General features: G+C 31.5%; 1 protein-coding gene across 10 annotated transcripts in view; it reads right to left on the bottom strand.

Moving 5' to 3' along the window:
- Positions 1–633: 633 nt before the first annotated feature.
- Positions 634–18,195, bottom strand: part of rg (A kinase anchor protein rugose) — a 742,603-nt gene continuing 725,041 nt past the window's right edge. For all 10 annotated transcript variants that reach the window (XM_072537071.1, XM_072537077.1, XM_072537078.1 and 7 more), the window contains 6 exons: positions 14,380–14,910; positions 14,035–14,293; positions 13,225–13,662; positions 10,735–10,931; positions 8,498–8,649; positions 634–7,841 (listed from right to left, as the gene is read on the bottom strand). In XM_072537071.1, the coding sequence (XP_072393172.1) occupies positions 7,751–7,841; positions 8,498–8,649; positions 10,735–10,931; positions 13,225–13,662; positions 14,035–14,293; positions 14,380–14,910 (1,668 nt within the window). In that variant the 3' untranslated portion in view covers positions 634–7,750. The remainder of the gene's footprint in view (positions 7,842–8,497; positions 8,650–10,734; positions 10,932–13,224; positions 13,663–14,034; positions 14,294–14,379; positions 14,911–18,195) is intronic.

Below are 18,195 nucleotides of genomic sequence, written 5' to 3'. Positions count from 1 at the left end.
TAAATGGACGTTTAAATTAGGATATTAGGATATACATATTCTGGACGTTGGATCATGGTTATTAAATTAGGATAAACATTAGGATCATATATGGACGTGGGATCATGGAGATTAGTCTAAATGTTTAAGTCAGTATTTATCTATTTACAAATTATTATTGTTATATTATGATCTTCTGCACATTTCTTTAAATAATAGTATGTATGTCTAAAGTGTTGGAAGGGGGGCGGCAAATTTGCCTTTGATTGTCTGCTGTATTTTTCTAATTGCAATATTAAAAGTTGATTTTTACAAAAATGAAATTATGGTGAGCTGGTAATCAAATTTTTTTAAAGAATGGTCTAGATAAAGTAAAACGTCGGTCAGACAATTTGATCGTTCGGCCAAAACAGATAGTTAAATTTTTGGCGAAGGCATCGGTCGAATTTTTTTAAATGAAGCAACTAAGGTAACTAAATATCGGTTACTTAATTGCGTATTACTATTACTAAGGACTCATTAGTCCCTAAATCGCCTTGTAAAAACCGTATGTAGATAATTTGCAGATGAACTTGCAGAACTATCCAGACAAAACAAATTTTTCTTTATAATTTTAAAAAAAATCATGTAATAAAGGTGGATAAAACGCCAGTCTTGAACAAAACACATTTATTTTATAGTTTATCATGTATACAAATGAATGAAATATTATTGCTAACATCAAACATATCATATTTCTTACAGTTAAGTACATATTTCCATAAGTAGTAAAATAATACGTTAAGTAAATATTTCAATACACAATTAGTTGACAGCGCTTCATAAAAAAAAACGAAACCATCTTACTTATTTACAATAAGTTTGATTTAGTTGGACAGATTTGCAATATTTAGGTAATAATATACAATTGCTGGAGGGAATGTGTTTTTGGGGCATGGTGTGTGCCTCGTTTCTCAAACGAGGCACACACTATGTCGAAAAAGTGCGCCGATATGGCCTTAACAATTGCTGGTTTTGGATGTGCAAGCTGTAAGCAACTTTATGGTGCTTAAAAACTTACATCTAGCTAAGTAATGTTGTAAAAACATCACCTCAAAAACATATATTTCCTAGTTTGTTCCTCGCATACATTTTTCAACAAAATTATTGCATGCTTTTAATATTGCTTAGCATCTCACTTGTAACACCCTAAATGATTAAAGTTTTCCATATGCAAAGCTATTATTTGTAGCTGTGTTTTTTGTAACAATACAATTATATTTATATAAGAAAATAATTAGCTTCTTGTTAATATAAAGTAATTCGCCAATTTCCTTCGAACGCTTTTTGGATTAATTGGTTTATTACAAACTTAAGGTGGATTTCATAGTAATACAAAATTATGAGGTCACTATTTACTCCTTCAAGATGAAAGACAGGAAAACGAACTGAAAAGAAAGGCGAGAAGGGAAAAAGGGGAAGAGGAAAAAGATATTGGAGATAACAGACAAAAGAAACTAAGAAAGAAAGAGGTAGGAGAAAAAACAGAAATTCAGAAAATGGAAAAACGGAAAACTAAGATAGGGACATATGTAGAAGTATACAGACAGATGTGCAGCGAAAAAAGTAAAATAGAAGGTAGGAGATATAACTGGACAATCATCCTAAGAAACTCATAGAGAAAGCTGTACCAAAAATGGGAGAAATGTAGAGAGACGGGAGAAAATCAAAAAGGAGCTAAACTGATATAAAGAAAGGGATGAAGTAAAAAGGGGAGATAATATATATAGCCGTACCGTCATACCGAAAAAAATAATTCAAATGTGCCAAGAAATAGGAAGAGGAGAGAAAAAGAGAGACAGAAGAAAATTAATAAAAAATAATGAGGAAAAGGTATGGAGATCGAGTAAAACAAAGTAGAATGATGAAGTGAGAGATGGACCAAAAAAGAAAAAGTGAAGAGAAAACAGAGAGATAGGAGAAGAATATTAAATAGCTACAGTTATATTTAAAAAGGAGTGGAACAAAAAAAATATTGGGAAAACAAAAACCGAAAGACAGAATAAAAGGAAAGAAAAAAGTGGGCGACGACAAAAATCTGAAAATGAGATAAATATAGAAAGAAAGGATAATAACGACATAAGAAACTTAACAAGAAAACGTTAATAATTGGCTACCTTTACTGAGAATAAGACAAATAAAAGGAGATGACGAATGACTAATGCATTATTAATTTTAAATACAAATTTTTGACAGTTAATAAAGAATATAGATATGTTAAGCAGCCCGAAACTAAAATCACCTTGGCTGTGTGCCGAGAGAAAAGAGGTAATACCAACATCCAGTAAAGAAGAATTATATTATAACCAAGAGCCCATTGCAGTGCAGTGCTTTATAAAAATTGTAATATTGTGATGTTTTAAAATATTTCTAATAATAAAATCATCCAGATAAAACTTTTTATTGATATTAATAACATTATGTGAGAAACAACATAGAAAATTCTAATGCTCTTTGATTTAAACGTTCAAACAACAGCACTTAACTAATTTTCAAAAATAACCAGCTAACAGATGCAGTACAACCGACAAGGCAGTACCCGATTAGAAAAAATACATTCGATCTGTCAATTTACACCTTGTTATATTTTTAGATATACAATTTTTAATTTACACAAGTTTCCAATTACGTAATTGGACAATTTCTAATTGACGATACTAAAAAGTAGATCAGGGTTTCAATTTTTAGAAAATCATACAGGAAATAGACTACTTTTCTGGAAAAAGAGAATTATTTACAAAATGTTATGTTTAAAGTACTCTACGAAGTATCAACAGTTTTAATTTTCTAAATAATAGGATATTGAAATTAAAACAAGAGTTGTAATTGGAAAAAATGCACATTATCCAGTTTTTGAATAATACATATTTAAAAATCAACTAAACAATAATATTTTATATCATATAGATCTATTTTTATTGTTGCAGTGATTCTTCACAGTGTATTCTACAAGTTTACTTTACACTTAACTGACAATTATCATAAAATGCATTAGATGTCAAAATACTTCAGGACGTACACTGACATTTTGTCAATTGTCAGTGAGGCCAACACATATCATGACGTCATTAATTCTCTGTCTAATCATTATTTTTACAGAACACTGCAATAACAAATAAAAATGACCAATGAATATGAAATTATATTTTAAATGTTAAAGAAACCTGATACAAAAGAACCGAAACTGAGATGATTAAATGACTGTGATAAAAAATTTGCACAAAATTGTAGATAATGATGAATCAAAAAGAAAAAATAAAAAAAGCAAAATAGTTGATCTTTAAATATAATTTTTTTTAACTCAAAAGAGTTTCCCCGTTTATTACATAACAAAAAATTCGTTCTAAAGGAAAGGTTATCAAGTAGTCCAAAGTTTTTAACAACGCGTTTACCCAGAATGTAAATTTGGCACAATTTGTTTATAATGAGATCATCATCGACCTTTGAAAGAATTTGAAAACTCAATAATTTGCAAAAATAGTTATATTTGTTATACTTATATAAACGACTACATTCATGTAACACGTGCTAGTAGGAGAATTTAGTTAATTAAGGTTATGTCGATTGTACACCATCTGCAGGATTGACTCCTTTGTGTACTTGCCCTAGTTTCAGTTTATTTACAATTTTTTAGTCAATCAGTAAATAGGACGTGGCAATTTAAGGATTTTTCAAATCTTCTGCACGTAAATTCGGTTTGAATTCCGAAACAGTCATCAGTAAAAATATTTCGAACGAATGTTGTGCTTTTTTAAGCCGTTGTTTCGGTATTTCCTCACAAAAAACCAATCTGATATGTTTCTGAAAAGCTGTTATGGAAAAAACATAGAATATTAGGTTTGTACACCTACCACAACTTATCAAAAACTTATTGCATGACTTCGTACTAGACAATATCTTAGTTAATAGTTGTTAGTACTGGCATAGCTTGTAACAAAAACATTGAGATCTAAGATGATGATATAAAAATTGGTTTCAGTTAAAAATTCAACAAGTTACAGATATTTTTCTGTGTTCATTGAACGGGAGAGACAAGTCTTCATAAATATGTGACCAAATTTTGACTTATATGCATTCTCTAAGTATTAAACTATAGAAAAGTCTTCGAACTATCTTTATATATGACTAGTCGACTAGATCCATTCACTTTTATATTACCAATATTTTTGTAATACAATTTGGAATGTTTTTATAGGAAATGCAACGATCACAGTCAGTGGATGTCGATTTTTGTTTCAACTAATATTTTTTAATTTATTTTTCAAAAAAATAACTTGATTCTAGCCTTTTATTGTCAAATTTTAGCAATTTTTTTTTAATTTCAAATTCTATTAACTTCATATCTTGTGTTCCTAGGGCAAGTACAAAGCCTTAAAATTAATTATATGAAAATAATCAAAATGTATGATGGGATATATAACAATTATTTTATTAAGTGTTCCAATATTTTACAGAGAAATGTTGTTTGCTCAATTATTACGAAAAAAATCACTTAAGTACACATTTGTCCATCTTTAAACACATTTTTCTGAATAAGGTATATTTTTTTACTGATTAGTTAATTTAGTTTTTAAGGTGTGGTATTTTGAATAATAGTAATTGTGTTAACTGGCGTTTTAACACATTTTTTGGGCTCCGCTAGCAGTAGATGATCCCTTTATTAATCCTACTTCTTTGAAACAACATGTGACCGACAGCGGACGAGTAGAATTAGTATTTAAACATGACTCATTCATAGAAGACAGTAAGACTACGTAATGGTGAGAGAAGCGCACTATTTGTTGCTATTTCTGTCAACTAACTAAGATAAAGGAGAACAACATTAACATAAACGCTAATATGCAAAGAAATCAGGGCTAAAATAAGATTGTTGGTATGTCGACTATAATAAATATTTAGTCATAATAAATGACATTAAAATGGAGAGCTTACATGCTCCTGATATATCGAACATACTCAAAGTAGCGCCACCTACTGATTGAAAGGATTAATTTGGTGAGAGATGTTTGAAATGATCTTCTGACAAAAAAATGTGAGCTAAACAAAATACAACTGAAACAATGAAGCAATAAATGAAAAAAAGCTAGTTTAAAGAAGATTGATGCTAAATAAAAAATAACTATTCAAGGTTAGATAATAATACGAAGATACTTAACACCAGCGACATACGGAATGCACTCATAAAAGTGCCACCTAGTGGGTCCAAAGAAGAATTGAAGTGACAGCTTTTTTGGGATTGAGCTTCTAACAAAAAGAAAATGTGAGGTAGGCGAAAAACAACAACAACAACGATGAAAAGTCCATAAATTATATAAGACAAACGAAAAAGGACAAGAACTTCAAATGTTGAAGAAAGTTTAACTAAAAAAAATATGTGTCAAAGCAATCATAGAAGGTAACTACTCCAGGCTATAGGATGATTCAAAATTAACAAACCAGGTAAAAATATATATCTGACAATAAAAATGAATGAGTGAGAGAACAAGGGACTATTTAAGTGATTTAAACTTGTATTTATAGAGCAACCAACTCCTTAAAATATTTTTTGGATCGTTTCGTGAATTACATTTAATTGTTTAATGACTAAAGCTTCTAAATAACAATCAATTCCATCACCTCTTCTGATTATTTCATAGTAAGCTACACAAAATAAAACAAATATACGTTATTTTCAAAAGGGTTAAGTATTAAATACTATAATGATTAAAATCGAATATTTAAAATTATTTCACTAAAAGAAATGCTATCTACATATACCTACGGTAACGGTCAAACTCAACAAGGTGTAGTGAGTCTATGTTACATCCATTATGGTATATTTTTTAGTTGTTAAATAAGTCTCTATATTGAAATCTTGGTTTAAAGACATTGAGGATGTGCATTTCTTGCTTTTATTCGAAGCACAACGATCAGAAACAAGAGAAGAATCACACCGAACAGGAAGAAGGAAAAAATTAAGTAAATTTTAACACCAGGCAACATTTTTCTGTACTTATTTCAACTCATAGAGAGCGAAAAGAAAAGGAACTTTCGCAGAGAGAAATAGAGAAAATGGGTAAAGAGGTTTAACAATATTTACAATCATAAAAATATTTTTCCAGGGTTCATTGACTCACAATCATAGGAAGAAGGACGAACCGTAGAGTAGCCAGTAGAAGAAAAAAAAAGAAGAAAAGTGGTTTATAAAGAATCCATAACATTACAAAAATATTTTTCCGAACTTTCTTGAACCTATATTCATGAGAAATAAGAAGGGACACTTATAGAATAATTAATAGAAAAAAAGAATGATTTTAATACCAATCTATCATCATTTGAGAATCTATTTCTAGACTTCATTGACTCATAATCATGGACAAGAAAAAGTAACTACCACACAGTAGTCAACTGATGGAATAAAAGGTAAAATAAGAAGTGAAGTGCGGTAACAAGAATGTATAGCACGACAGAAACATTTTCTTGGGGCACTATTGGACTGATAATCTTGACAAAGAAGAATGACGTGTCTCAGACTAATTAATAGAAGAAATAAAAAAGAACGAAACAAGAAAAGTGGTTAAAAAAGAACCTATAGCGTCACAGAGAACCATTTTGTTTGGACTTTATTGAACTCATATTTTTGAGAAAGAAGAATGCAGTCTCACAGAGTAATTAATAGAAGAAAATAGCAGAAAAAAAAGAAAAGTAGTTAAACAAGAAGTGATAGAGTTACATAAACATTTTCTTTGGACTTGTTTGAACTCATATTCTTGAAAAAGAAGACGGAAGGGTCATGGAGTAATAACAAATATAAGCAAAAGAAGAAAAAAGATTCAACAAAAATCCATAGTGACACAGAAATATTTTTTAGAGTACATTGTCTCATAATCAGGGGAAAAGAATTAAGAAATGGCAATAAAAGAAAAAAGAAACACGAAACAAGTTGTATTAGTAAAACCTAACCTAGCATAACCTCACTTAACCAAAAAAGAAGACACGCGAAAGATGCATCATCAAGAAGTCAAGTATTTAGAACTCAAAATTGAAGAACAAACAGTTTTATAAAGACCATGACAGAAAATGACTGGAAATCATAGAATATTCTTCAAGATATGGTCGTGGAATGCAAAGCTTCTTGTCTATTTGTTATGTTATATGATGATGCCAGAAGAAGAGTAGGTTCCAAACAATGTGCTATTGTAAAACCTCCAAGAAGTTATATAAATGGATGCAGTTGATGCAGATAATGTTAAAGAAGCATCAAAGAGGAAAGAATACTAATTATAGAAGGTTTATATATTGCGTGATGAAGATCTACTTAAAAAAGTAGTCACAATATTTAATTAAAGTCTCTAGAGAGTCATTTAGTTGAACCACACTATGCAACACAATTAGTTTTCACGGACGTTTCCTTTTGGTGTAAATTCTTCATTAATTATTCCTTGTCCTCGGTTCTGCTCTGTTCTGTATCTTTTACAACCATCATTTCTATGCAACTTTTGCGAAAAATCTGTTATTATTTAGAGTCGTGATTAACAACTAAAAAAATTCATAAACCACCAACATTACAACTCATTGGAAAAGCTTTTATTGCACAAAAATAACTAGTTTCGAATAGTACGCAAGGTAAATGTATAATAAGTAAAATTATCTTAATAAATAAAAATAAACAATTATCTTAACGCGTTAGTATGTACCGGCTGGTACTAATTAAGTGTTTACATCTCAAGCAGGCAGTCTGTTGGCTGCTATTCTAGTAGCGTTGCTGGAATTCGTGATGCCACCGATTGAAGTCAATATGGAAAACTACGATTGAACCCAGTGCTAGACCAGCTAATAAGAACCTGAAAATATACATATTCTCGTTAAAAAATTCGAAATATGAATTTAAAAATTGCTAATATACGTATAACTTTTCAACTCGTCCTGTTAAAATGATTAAGTATCCCTACACACGTGAGTGTTGCTTATTATCAATATTTTTCGTACTTTCAATATTTTTTATTTGTTTTTTCATCTACTCTCGAGCTTGCGAGATAATACAATCTCCAAGTTTTCTATGTAGTCCTTCCAAGACAACAGGAAGCTTGATTGAACTGAATACTACTGAGTAAATTAACTGCCATCGTCCTCGAGATGGTTAGACACATCTTGTATTTAATATACTTTAAATTACTTAGTGTGTGTCAATTTATTCTAAGTTGGCAAGAATGAGAGAAACTTTTGGTTGTGGCTAAACATTGACTCTCAAAGTGAATTTTAGGTTAGATACATCGAGATTTAGTTGATTTATATATCGTAAAAAGGAACTACATCACTCTAAGCACATAAAAAACGCAATGAAATTGCCAGAAAAGTTTAAGATGATAAATATAAACGTTTGATTATTAGAACAACCAATATTATTAATAATTCTCCCAAAATTAAGCAGATTTGGTCATACTAGTCGCCAAAAACAGCCCAAATGTTTTAAATACAGTTTAAATAAGCCTATACTCACTTTTGATCGTGTGATAATGCAAGTGACCTAACGCTACTATCACATGCCGGAAAGGCGTAGAGCAGTGCCAAGTTGAACGTCCTCCAAACTTCAACGATTCCTTTGTCGCCACCAGTCATCAAATATTCTCCATCACGGCTTAGTAATAGGCACTGAAAAACGAAGAGAATTAAAATAAATACTATTTACTATTCCAACAATGCAGATATACGAGCAGTTACTTCTATATTAGATTGATTGATCATTACAGAGCTTTTAACTAATTAGAACATGACTAAAGTACAAAAAAATCCTAATAAACTTTATTTATACAGACAAATAATAACAATTTTACTTATACAGTAAAATAAGCACAAGAACAAGAACTGTAAAATAATACCAATCTACACTCATGGACAAAAATATCGAATATTTTGGAATTTTCAAATTTTTGTTTTTTCTAAATAAATTCTGGTCAAGCAAGTCGTTTATTGTAAAATAGAGTTTATTTTAACAATGTTTAATGAACAATTTTAAGTTTTTATGCGGAGAAAATTGTGAAAAAAATAAATGTTTAATATTAGGTAAATAAGGTTGTTTTACTCTAAACTTAAATGATAATTTAAATTGCTTAAACAACTGGTTTAAACTGAAAGAAGTGGAGGATCAGTAACGAGTATTCCTCCCTCTAGCTCTTATTACTGCTTGCATTTTTCTCAACATGCTTGCAAGTAAATTTTGGACATATCCTTGTGAAATTGCATTCCATTCATCCTGTGCAGCAAGCCGAAGCTGCTTTATCGTATTTGGAATAGGATTTCCTTGCCGTATGCTGCGTTTTAGGTGATCCCACATGTGCTCTATTGGATTTAAATCTGGGCTAGACGGTGGCCAATCCAATCTTCGAATTTGGACCTCATCAAGATAATTACTCACTATGGCAGCAGCATGTGGTCGAGCATTATCATGCATTAACGTGAATCTTTCATATCCAATGTAACCAACATATGACAAAACATGACCTTGCAGGATGTTTTAAACAGAAGAATCACAAGTCATCTGTCCAATCGCTTCCACAAGTGCGGTACATACCTCCCAACTAATACCTTACCAAATAATTATGCCATCAACTCCAAAACTAACGGTCTGGGCGAGACTGCAGCTGGCGAATCGTTCTCCAACTCTTCTGTAGACATAGTTTTGACCATCTGGCTTCCATAATAGGATTCTGGTTTCAGTGAAAAGAACGTTTTTCCAGTTGTCGATATTCCACTAAATATGTGTTCTTGCAAATTCCAAACGACGAGCTTTATGACTGGAGAAGACGTGGAACTTTGGCGGGCCGTCTAGGCGGCTGTAAGTTTGCTTCTTTTGATCTTCGTCTAACTGTTTGTAAACTCACATTAACTTGTCTAACATTTAATAGCTCATTTCTGAGTAGCATCGATGTCAATGAACGATTTCGTGTAGAATTAAGAACCAAAAACGGTCATCAATTGCGGTTGCGCACCTTGGGCCTCCTTGACCAGGCCTTCCTACAAAATTTCCTGTTTCGGGGTACCTTTTTAGGGTATTTGAAACTATAGATTCAGTTCTGCTGAGACGTCGTGCGATACCTTTTTGTGCATATCCTTCCTCGTACAAAATTACAATATGTGCTACTTGGACTTCATCGCAGTGCCGAATTGGTGAGATACTTGTTTTAAACTTAGTTGAATCAAAACAATATTTAATTAAACTTAATAAATTAAACTAAAAATAACCGAATTAGTATGATTTTTCCTTTACGTGAAGAAGGATTTTTATGATAAAATGTACGAATGACACTAACCACTGAATAAACATCAAAATAAACATCAAAATATTTCAAACCAGTTGAGTACATCAGCCTACTATATGAGTATTATCAGTAATCTAAAATTATTTTGAAATAATAGTGACTACAAAAAAAATTGGAAAATTCCAAAATATTCGATATTTTTGTCCATGAGTGTATAATGCAAAGAAAGCGGCTAATAAAATTACTGCTTGGAGTAAGACAAACTGTATTTCTTTTTTATCTTCATTCTTATCCCTTGTTCTGATATAACTAAACCATTGTAGTTTTCTATTTTTAAAGATTTTGTAGTTTCAACAAACGTTACTGTTTATGTTTATCTTACAGTATATTATGTTTATGTTATGTATGTGAGGTTAGCAATTAAAAAAAAAGTATTTAAGAACAACCCAACAATTTGCTAATATTTTTCGGCACTTACCTGTAAATTATCATTATGTGACTCGTGACGTAAACGTTTTCCATTAATAGTAAATGCTGCTATGTTGCCCTTTTCGTAATTTACGACGATTACTCCTTCTCGAGACATCGCTATGTTTTCAGGCGAAATAAACGAATTAGGGGGATCCAGAGAACGAAGTAAATCTCCAAATGTGGTGTGAACCAATACAGGACCACCTAAAAAGTATAAGTTGATGTTTAAATGTATGACAGTATGACCTATAATTTCTGGTTTACGATCTTATTTGGAAGCTAACTTATAAATAGGAAGAATAAAATTTTCGGCTTACATATTTTGGAAATAAAGGTACGGAGAAAAATAAATCGATTAAAATTATGCCCCTTGGTGTAAAAGATGTTAGTCAACTTTTTTTTATGAAAGCAATGTCTCAAAATAGTTGTAACTGGCAAGAGACTTATTATACGTGTTGACTAGCGTCCAGGATGTTTTAGACATTTAGAACAGGGTTATGTGTATTGCCTAACGTGTAGGATTTCAAGAGATGTCTGCAACACGGTTTTTTATTGAAGTTTACCTAAAAAGAAAGATAGGTACACATCAGTAGCATTATGAAGTGTGTTGTTTTTCACCTGGTGTGCCGTAAATGTTTGGAAAAGGATTTTTAAAGAAAATCCTTTAGAAGAAATGGCAACAAGCAATAGTTTTGGAAAGTAAGTTGAAAACATGAGGCATTTCTAGAATGGCTTAGATCTCCAGAACAAGAGTTTTGGAAAAATTATTTTAAAAGGAAAGATTGGCAATCAGCAACGGTGTTTCTTATTGCGTAGTTGAAGGAAGGCATTTCCAGAGCAGGATTTTATTGTTAAGCGTCTTACTTGTCTCCCAGGATAAAGTGTTGTGACATTTCTGGAATAGACTTTTGTTTGTTATGTTAGTTGTTGCTAGTTATGTGTGTTGCCTATTTTCTCGGATGTTTAATGCATTTCTTGAACGGGAATTTTAGAAAAATCACTATATTAGTAACCGTCTTGTATAGTGTGTTGCTTATTGCCAAGGTAATTTAAGATATTCCCGAAACAGAAATTTTAAAGAAATTGGGTGTGGTCTATCACCTAGTTGACGAAAGACATTTCTGGAATCTAGTTTTCTAGTTATATGTGTTGCCTATTATCTTGGATGTTTAATGCATGTCTGGAACTGAGACTTTAGAAAAAACAAATAGTAATTATAGCATTTTTCATATAAAAATGGTTGCACGTCACAATTTATATAAAGTGAAGTCATTTATATTTAAAATTTCCAGAACGTTAACCTTAGAGTTCAAATTTTCCTAACACAGCTAATAATACGAAACCCATACGGAACTGCTCGATCTTTCATAGGCGTCAACACTAATAATCAGACAAATAAAATCATCATTATATTGGAAATTTTAGAATTATATTGATTAAATAACCAAAAACATTTGTTATTATTAATAATATAAATTTTATGAAATAAATCTTTAAGTCTAATATTCCACAAAATAATAATTTTAATTCAATAGATTAGACAATTGTACGCAACTGATACAGGAATACTTCAAATTTTTTTGACAGTTCAGCGTGTGGCAAAAGTGTATAAAGTGTTGCCGCTTTTTTAGAGTAAGAGTTTTGTTTATGTTTTGATTTCTTGCACAAATTGATCATAATATAATATATATTAATACATTGTATTTATAAATACATATTAAATTTAGATTAATAGCTTTAAAAACTAATTATTGTTGTGTATTGTGATTGTACTATGCGAAAACAAATAAATAGTCTGTAGAAAGTTGATAAGCTTTCATATAAGATAGATTATTTTGAACAAGAAATAATGACGGGGCGTTTTTACTATTAAATAACTAAAAGAGATACGTTTAAAATTTAGAATATATAATTTTGTATTAAAATGTTTTCTAATGGATTTTAGTGTGTTGCAGTAGCCTTAAAACTAAGTGTATTTACTGTTAATATAATAGTTTGACAAATAGTTGACATTTTAAAAATTCCTCACTTACTAACTATTCTGATGTTTTGGCAACGCTGTGGGGTTCTGACGTCGTAAATCTTGAATGATGTGCAAACATTTTAATATGAAAAATGCTATAGCAAGGATCTTGTAAAGTATTTTAAAGAACAGATTTAGCAACTATTTTGTAAAGTGTATTATTGTCTATTATTTTTCTTGCCTATCATTTCTGAAATAGAAATTTTAAAGAAATTCCTTGGGAAGAAATAATTCGCAACCAGTAACTGCCTTCTAAAGCATATGGCCTATCGCCTAGCTGACGGAAGACATTTCTGGAATAGACTTCTCCTATTCTCTGTTAGTTAAAAATATTAACAATCAGAAAGAGTGGTGTAAAGTATGTTGCCTATTGCCTAGCACATTTTTGGAATAGGATTTTCAAAGAAATTGCCTTAGAACATACACCTAAGAGTGAATATAGCAATATTAAAAGAAAAAAGTATTGGTACTTACCGTAGGAACCAGAAACAACCAAGCCGAGTTCAGCAGAGATAACAACACTCGAAACTGGCTGTTCGTGTCCAGTAAGCGTAGCCCTCGGCGTAGGCACCTCTCCTTCCCCAACGATGGTCTGAGTCCTGGCGTTCCAGTGCCACAATAACACCGTACAATCAGCAGAACCAGACGCTATGTAGCAATCTGACGTGATGTTACACTCAGAACGAGAGAGACACGTTACTACCCCATAATGTCCAAAAATTATTTGAACAATTTTTGCGGTTTCCGTGGAAAATACTCGAAAACTGTTGTCCCAGAATCCGCAGGCAATTAAAAATTTGCTGTCGACGGTGGTTACGAAACAGTTAAAACGGATTTTCAGGTTCTGGCTGAAGTTATCTCCTAGATGACGTCTCTGCATTTGGTTTTGAGCATTGCTGTTGTTGTTTATTGCTAAAAAATAAAACGATATAAGTCAAGTATTATGACCATAACCACAAATAGCTGAAACCACCAACGCAATTTGTATATGAAAGAGAGGAGACTTAGCCCGACGCTGTTATTGAAATTTTAACAGTCATTTAACAAGCATTGGCTAATGAAATAAATAAATAAAAAATAATAATTGATTTGGCAACAAGCGTAAGCGATAGTGTCATTCCTCAGGTTCCTCAGGTTCGTATTGGCCAACGAACGACAAATTGACGTTTTAGTTATTTCAATAAGATTATATTTATGTGTAAAGCAGAAAATAAAACTGCCTAAAGTTACGACAGAACTTGTTTAATTTTGGTAGCTTATGCCAATATAATTATTTATACTTACAAAGTACTGCATCCATTGAAAGAGGTAAATTGGAGGCTTGGTTCTGTGGAGTGTCCGCGTAACTGGGAGATTGAGCGACAGCAGCATACGCAGAGTTCCACTTATTGACTGCAAACTGTTGGTGCATGGTAACGGTCACCACCGAAGGGTTCGGTAATTGTGGATAAGTATTGGCCGAAATGTGAACTACGGGACTATTGGATAAGAACTTCATAGTCATACAGACGTCGTCGGGAATCGTTGAGAACATCATTGGAGACTAAAAAAATTAAATAAAATAGGTACGAGAAAAAATTTAACAAATGTGGAATAAAATCTTCAAAAGTGATAAAAAATCCTACTTACCAAGTGCATTGCGGAACTTCTAGGCGGATGCGGTTCCATCAGTAGCTGTGAAGGAGTCTGGCCAAAGTTCCTAATTTGGTTTTCGATTGCCTCCCTCATAACTTTGTCTTGAATTGCGTCGAGATCAACGCTACCCTCGTACGTCAAGTAATAAAAACAATTGGTAGCTCTCAAGGCTTCAGGTCCCTTCTGTTTATACCCAAATATTAAGTCGATCCATTGGTGCAACTGACAGGATACAAATTCAGATTCTAGCGCCATTCTATTGATTCGTACGAACTCTTCTGGTGAGCTCGCCCATGGCGGTAGTTCTACGTCTGCGATGGGTTTTCCTTCTTCGTTTAATCCTAACCGGTACCTATTTGAATTGACGAACATTTCAGGGAGGAAGAAGAACTCTGGTATGAGCTCCTTAACGTCTGAGGTATCCCTTTGGCAGTTCTTCCAGGATAGCGAGATCGATGAAAATATTCGGTTCGGAAAGTCGAATTTTCCGCCTTGTAATGACAGAAACATTGTCGTAAAAGGTTCCTAAAGTATAAAAATAATATTAGAAAGAGCTCTTTTTTATTATTTCTGTATTTTTTAACTAAAATTATATATCTAAAGGTCAAATGGAGAACCAAATGAGGAATGCTGAAGAAAATGCCTACAGCATGAATTTTTTGTGAGTGTCCGCAATTCAATAAGCTAAAACTTTTATAAATAATCTTCTAAAAAGTAAAAATTTGTTGTAATTGTTGTAGGACTACGTGCATGAATTGATTACTTCGAACAACCTCAATGTGTAAGTCGATCTCTAAGCAAGTAATCAATTTTAATCGGTAGCTAGTCTCAGAACTATTGTTCGACGTCTTTATCTTAAAGGACCCCGGCACTTTTACTTATGTAAAAGTGGTTTCAGTTAAATGGGCTGAAACTTTGCAGATAAGTAGATTTGGTAATGCTGATCCAAAAGTTCTCAGTGTCCCAAGACTCAGAAATCAATTGTTTCTGAGGTAAAACAGGGTTAGTCAGTTTAGTTAGGATGTTTAGTGTTTAGTTAGTATAGTTAGAAAGAAGAATCTCAACATCCTTTTACAGTTGTTCCTAGATAATTCTTACCCCGAACCCTTACTCAGAAAAATCATCTTCAATACATCGCCTGTTATGGTTATACTCAGCACATAAGAGAATCCTCCCCAAAATACAGGTGCTATGAAAGTTAGCTGTTATTGTTCCCATTCACTAACTAACAATATTCCTAAAATTATTTTGTATCACTTCCATTTATTTAGGATGTCACTCCAAAATTGACCAGAATATTTGCTCAATACTTACCAAATGTAAAAATCGCTTATAAAAGCACTCTAGTTGTGGGATTTTTGTACAAGTCATTGAAAGACAAAGTACCAAACTCAGATAAAAGTGATGTTGTATACAAATTTAGTTGTTTAGGCTGTAAAGGTTCTTATATAGGTCACACCTCCCAAAAAGTTTCCAGCCGTTTGACTCTTCACAAGAGTGACATTAGGTTACACCCTGATAGATGTTCCCTAGCCACACATGCTAACAGAACAGGACATTCTTTTGATTTTCCGAATGTAAAAATCCTATTTACGGAGAGTAATTATTCAAAAAGATTGTTTCTTGAGATGGCATTCATTTTTCAAGAGAAAGAAACCATTGGTTGGTCTGTAGCAGCCAGATGAGTTGTTTATTCCATTTTCTAAACAGCATGACAACTAACCCCAATTACTGTAAGATACAAAATAATTTTTATTCTGTAAAATTGTACTAATTTTGGTTATTGTAGCACCCTGATGATGCAAATACAGATTTTCGAAAGCTTGGTAAACTAAAAAGAGTACTTCTTTGTCCTGTCTTCCTCTGCATACCAAAATAGTTGTGTTTTTAGTCTAACTTATCAGCGTTGATTACAAGTGTTTATTCCTTTTTCAGTATACATATATATATATATATATATATATATATATATATATATATATATATATATATATATATATATATATATATATATATATATATATATATATACATTATATCTGACACTTTCAACATCTGTAACTCAGCAACAATTGAGAGGCAATGAGAAATTTTTGATCAGCATGACCAAAGCTACGTTGAGCCAATTTAACTGAAACCATTTTTACAGAAGAAAAGTGCGAGGGTTCTTTCCGCAGGATTCTTGAGAAATCCAAGATGAAGAAAACGTAGAAAAATGTTTAACAACCTGTACCTATGAGGTACTGTAACTTAGATTCTTGTGGTATGTGTAAATTAAATAATATTTTATATGGAATTAACCCACAATTGATTGTAATGAGAATTACATTTTATACTTATTTTGACGATTGGATTTCCAATCAAGAAATCGTTTTCAAAAAAATTTAAAAAAAATTATTTTTATTATTATTTTTTTAATTGACACGCAACGATAGATTTGTAAAGATCATCGTCCATAATAAAATCGAACTTTTAATAAATTGTTTTATACAATATAAGTAATAACATTATATAAAACCTATTTGAATTGAAATTAAAATGCCGAAGATAAGGATCAGTTTTCTTTTACAAGAAAAAATAGTACATTTCAGATTTTTTCATAAAAATTAACGGTGTAAATGCGTACACTGCACGCTGTGCTATATAAATAAAGGCTTTTTTTATTATTTTTATACTGTACATAGAATATTTTCAATAAAATAATTGGGAGCAGATTAAGACACGCTCACATGTGGCGCCATCTACTGGAAATCATCAGTAAATAACAATGAGTAGCTCACACACGTTACAGAGTTCTTCCTTTATACGAAACTTACACGATTTTTTGGTAGTATAGATGTCGTAACATTCAATCCAGGAGTAAATTTTACACAACCCCAGGCCTAAATTATTTTTCATAAACAGGACAATAAAAGTTAGGTAATTTCCGCACAGTTGCCTATATTTTTCCATAGTACTTCCCTAATATTCATTTGCGTAGAAGAATAAAGAACAATATAGAGCTACTGAAAAAACACCTAATTACTAGTCTCTAGATCTAGATATAACAATTAACGTAAGTAATGATTTTAGGACACTTGTACAGATTGACATAATAATAACCTTACCTTATTTGTTTACTGTTATTATGTACCATTTTTTAATATAAAATTGAACACAATTTGTTCATAAACAAAGTTTATATTGACAACGTTAATGACGTAAATGTCACGGGCTGCTGTCTCTTTTAATATTTTTAAGTATTGAATTATTCACAATTTTCTTATGTAACCCTTAAAGTAATTTAAGTGTACGCTCCCGTGACTATATAACTATTACAATGACTGAATGGATTTATTCTATAAACAATTATTATTAAGACAATAGACAAAATATTTAAAATAACCCATTTTTTAGATATTACTTTAAACTTCTATAATTCTTTTTACTAATTTAATTGCAAACAATTTTACTTCCATCCGTTTTAGTAGTATCCAGGGTATTTCATTAAGAATGGTCCATATGGTAACTGGAGAAACTTTAGCACAAAATACGAAGATTTAACATAAAACACTTAAATAAAATATTCCTTCTTACCCAGATACAGAGTGTTTTATTACAAATATTCTAAAATGATTTTAGCTCATTGTTTTAACACCCTCCAATATTTTTTGTTCAAACTTTACAAACAGCTTACACATGTTAGGAGTCAAGTTATTTGCTTATAAAGAAATCAAAAAGAAAATGGAGATGATAAGTCCAAATACAACCACTAAAACTAAATTCGATTATATTCCAGCAACAAAGAAGTCGATCATGAAATACATAACA

The sequence above is a fragment of the Diabrotica undecimpunctata genome, chromosome 7 (genome assembly GCF_040954645.1).
Source record: "Diabrotica undecimpunctata isolate CICGRU chromosome 7, icDiaUnde3, whole genome shotgun sequence".
NCBI lineage: Eukaryota > Metazoa > Arthropoda > Insecta > Coleoptera > Chrysomelidae > Diabrotica > Diabrotica undecimpunctata.
The sequence above is the reverse complement of the archived record's forward strand: the minus strand, read 5'-3'. Positions and strand labels throughout refer to the sequence as shown.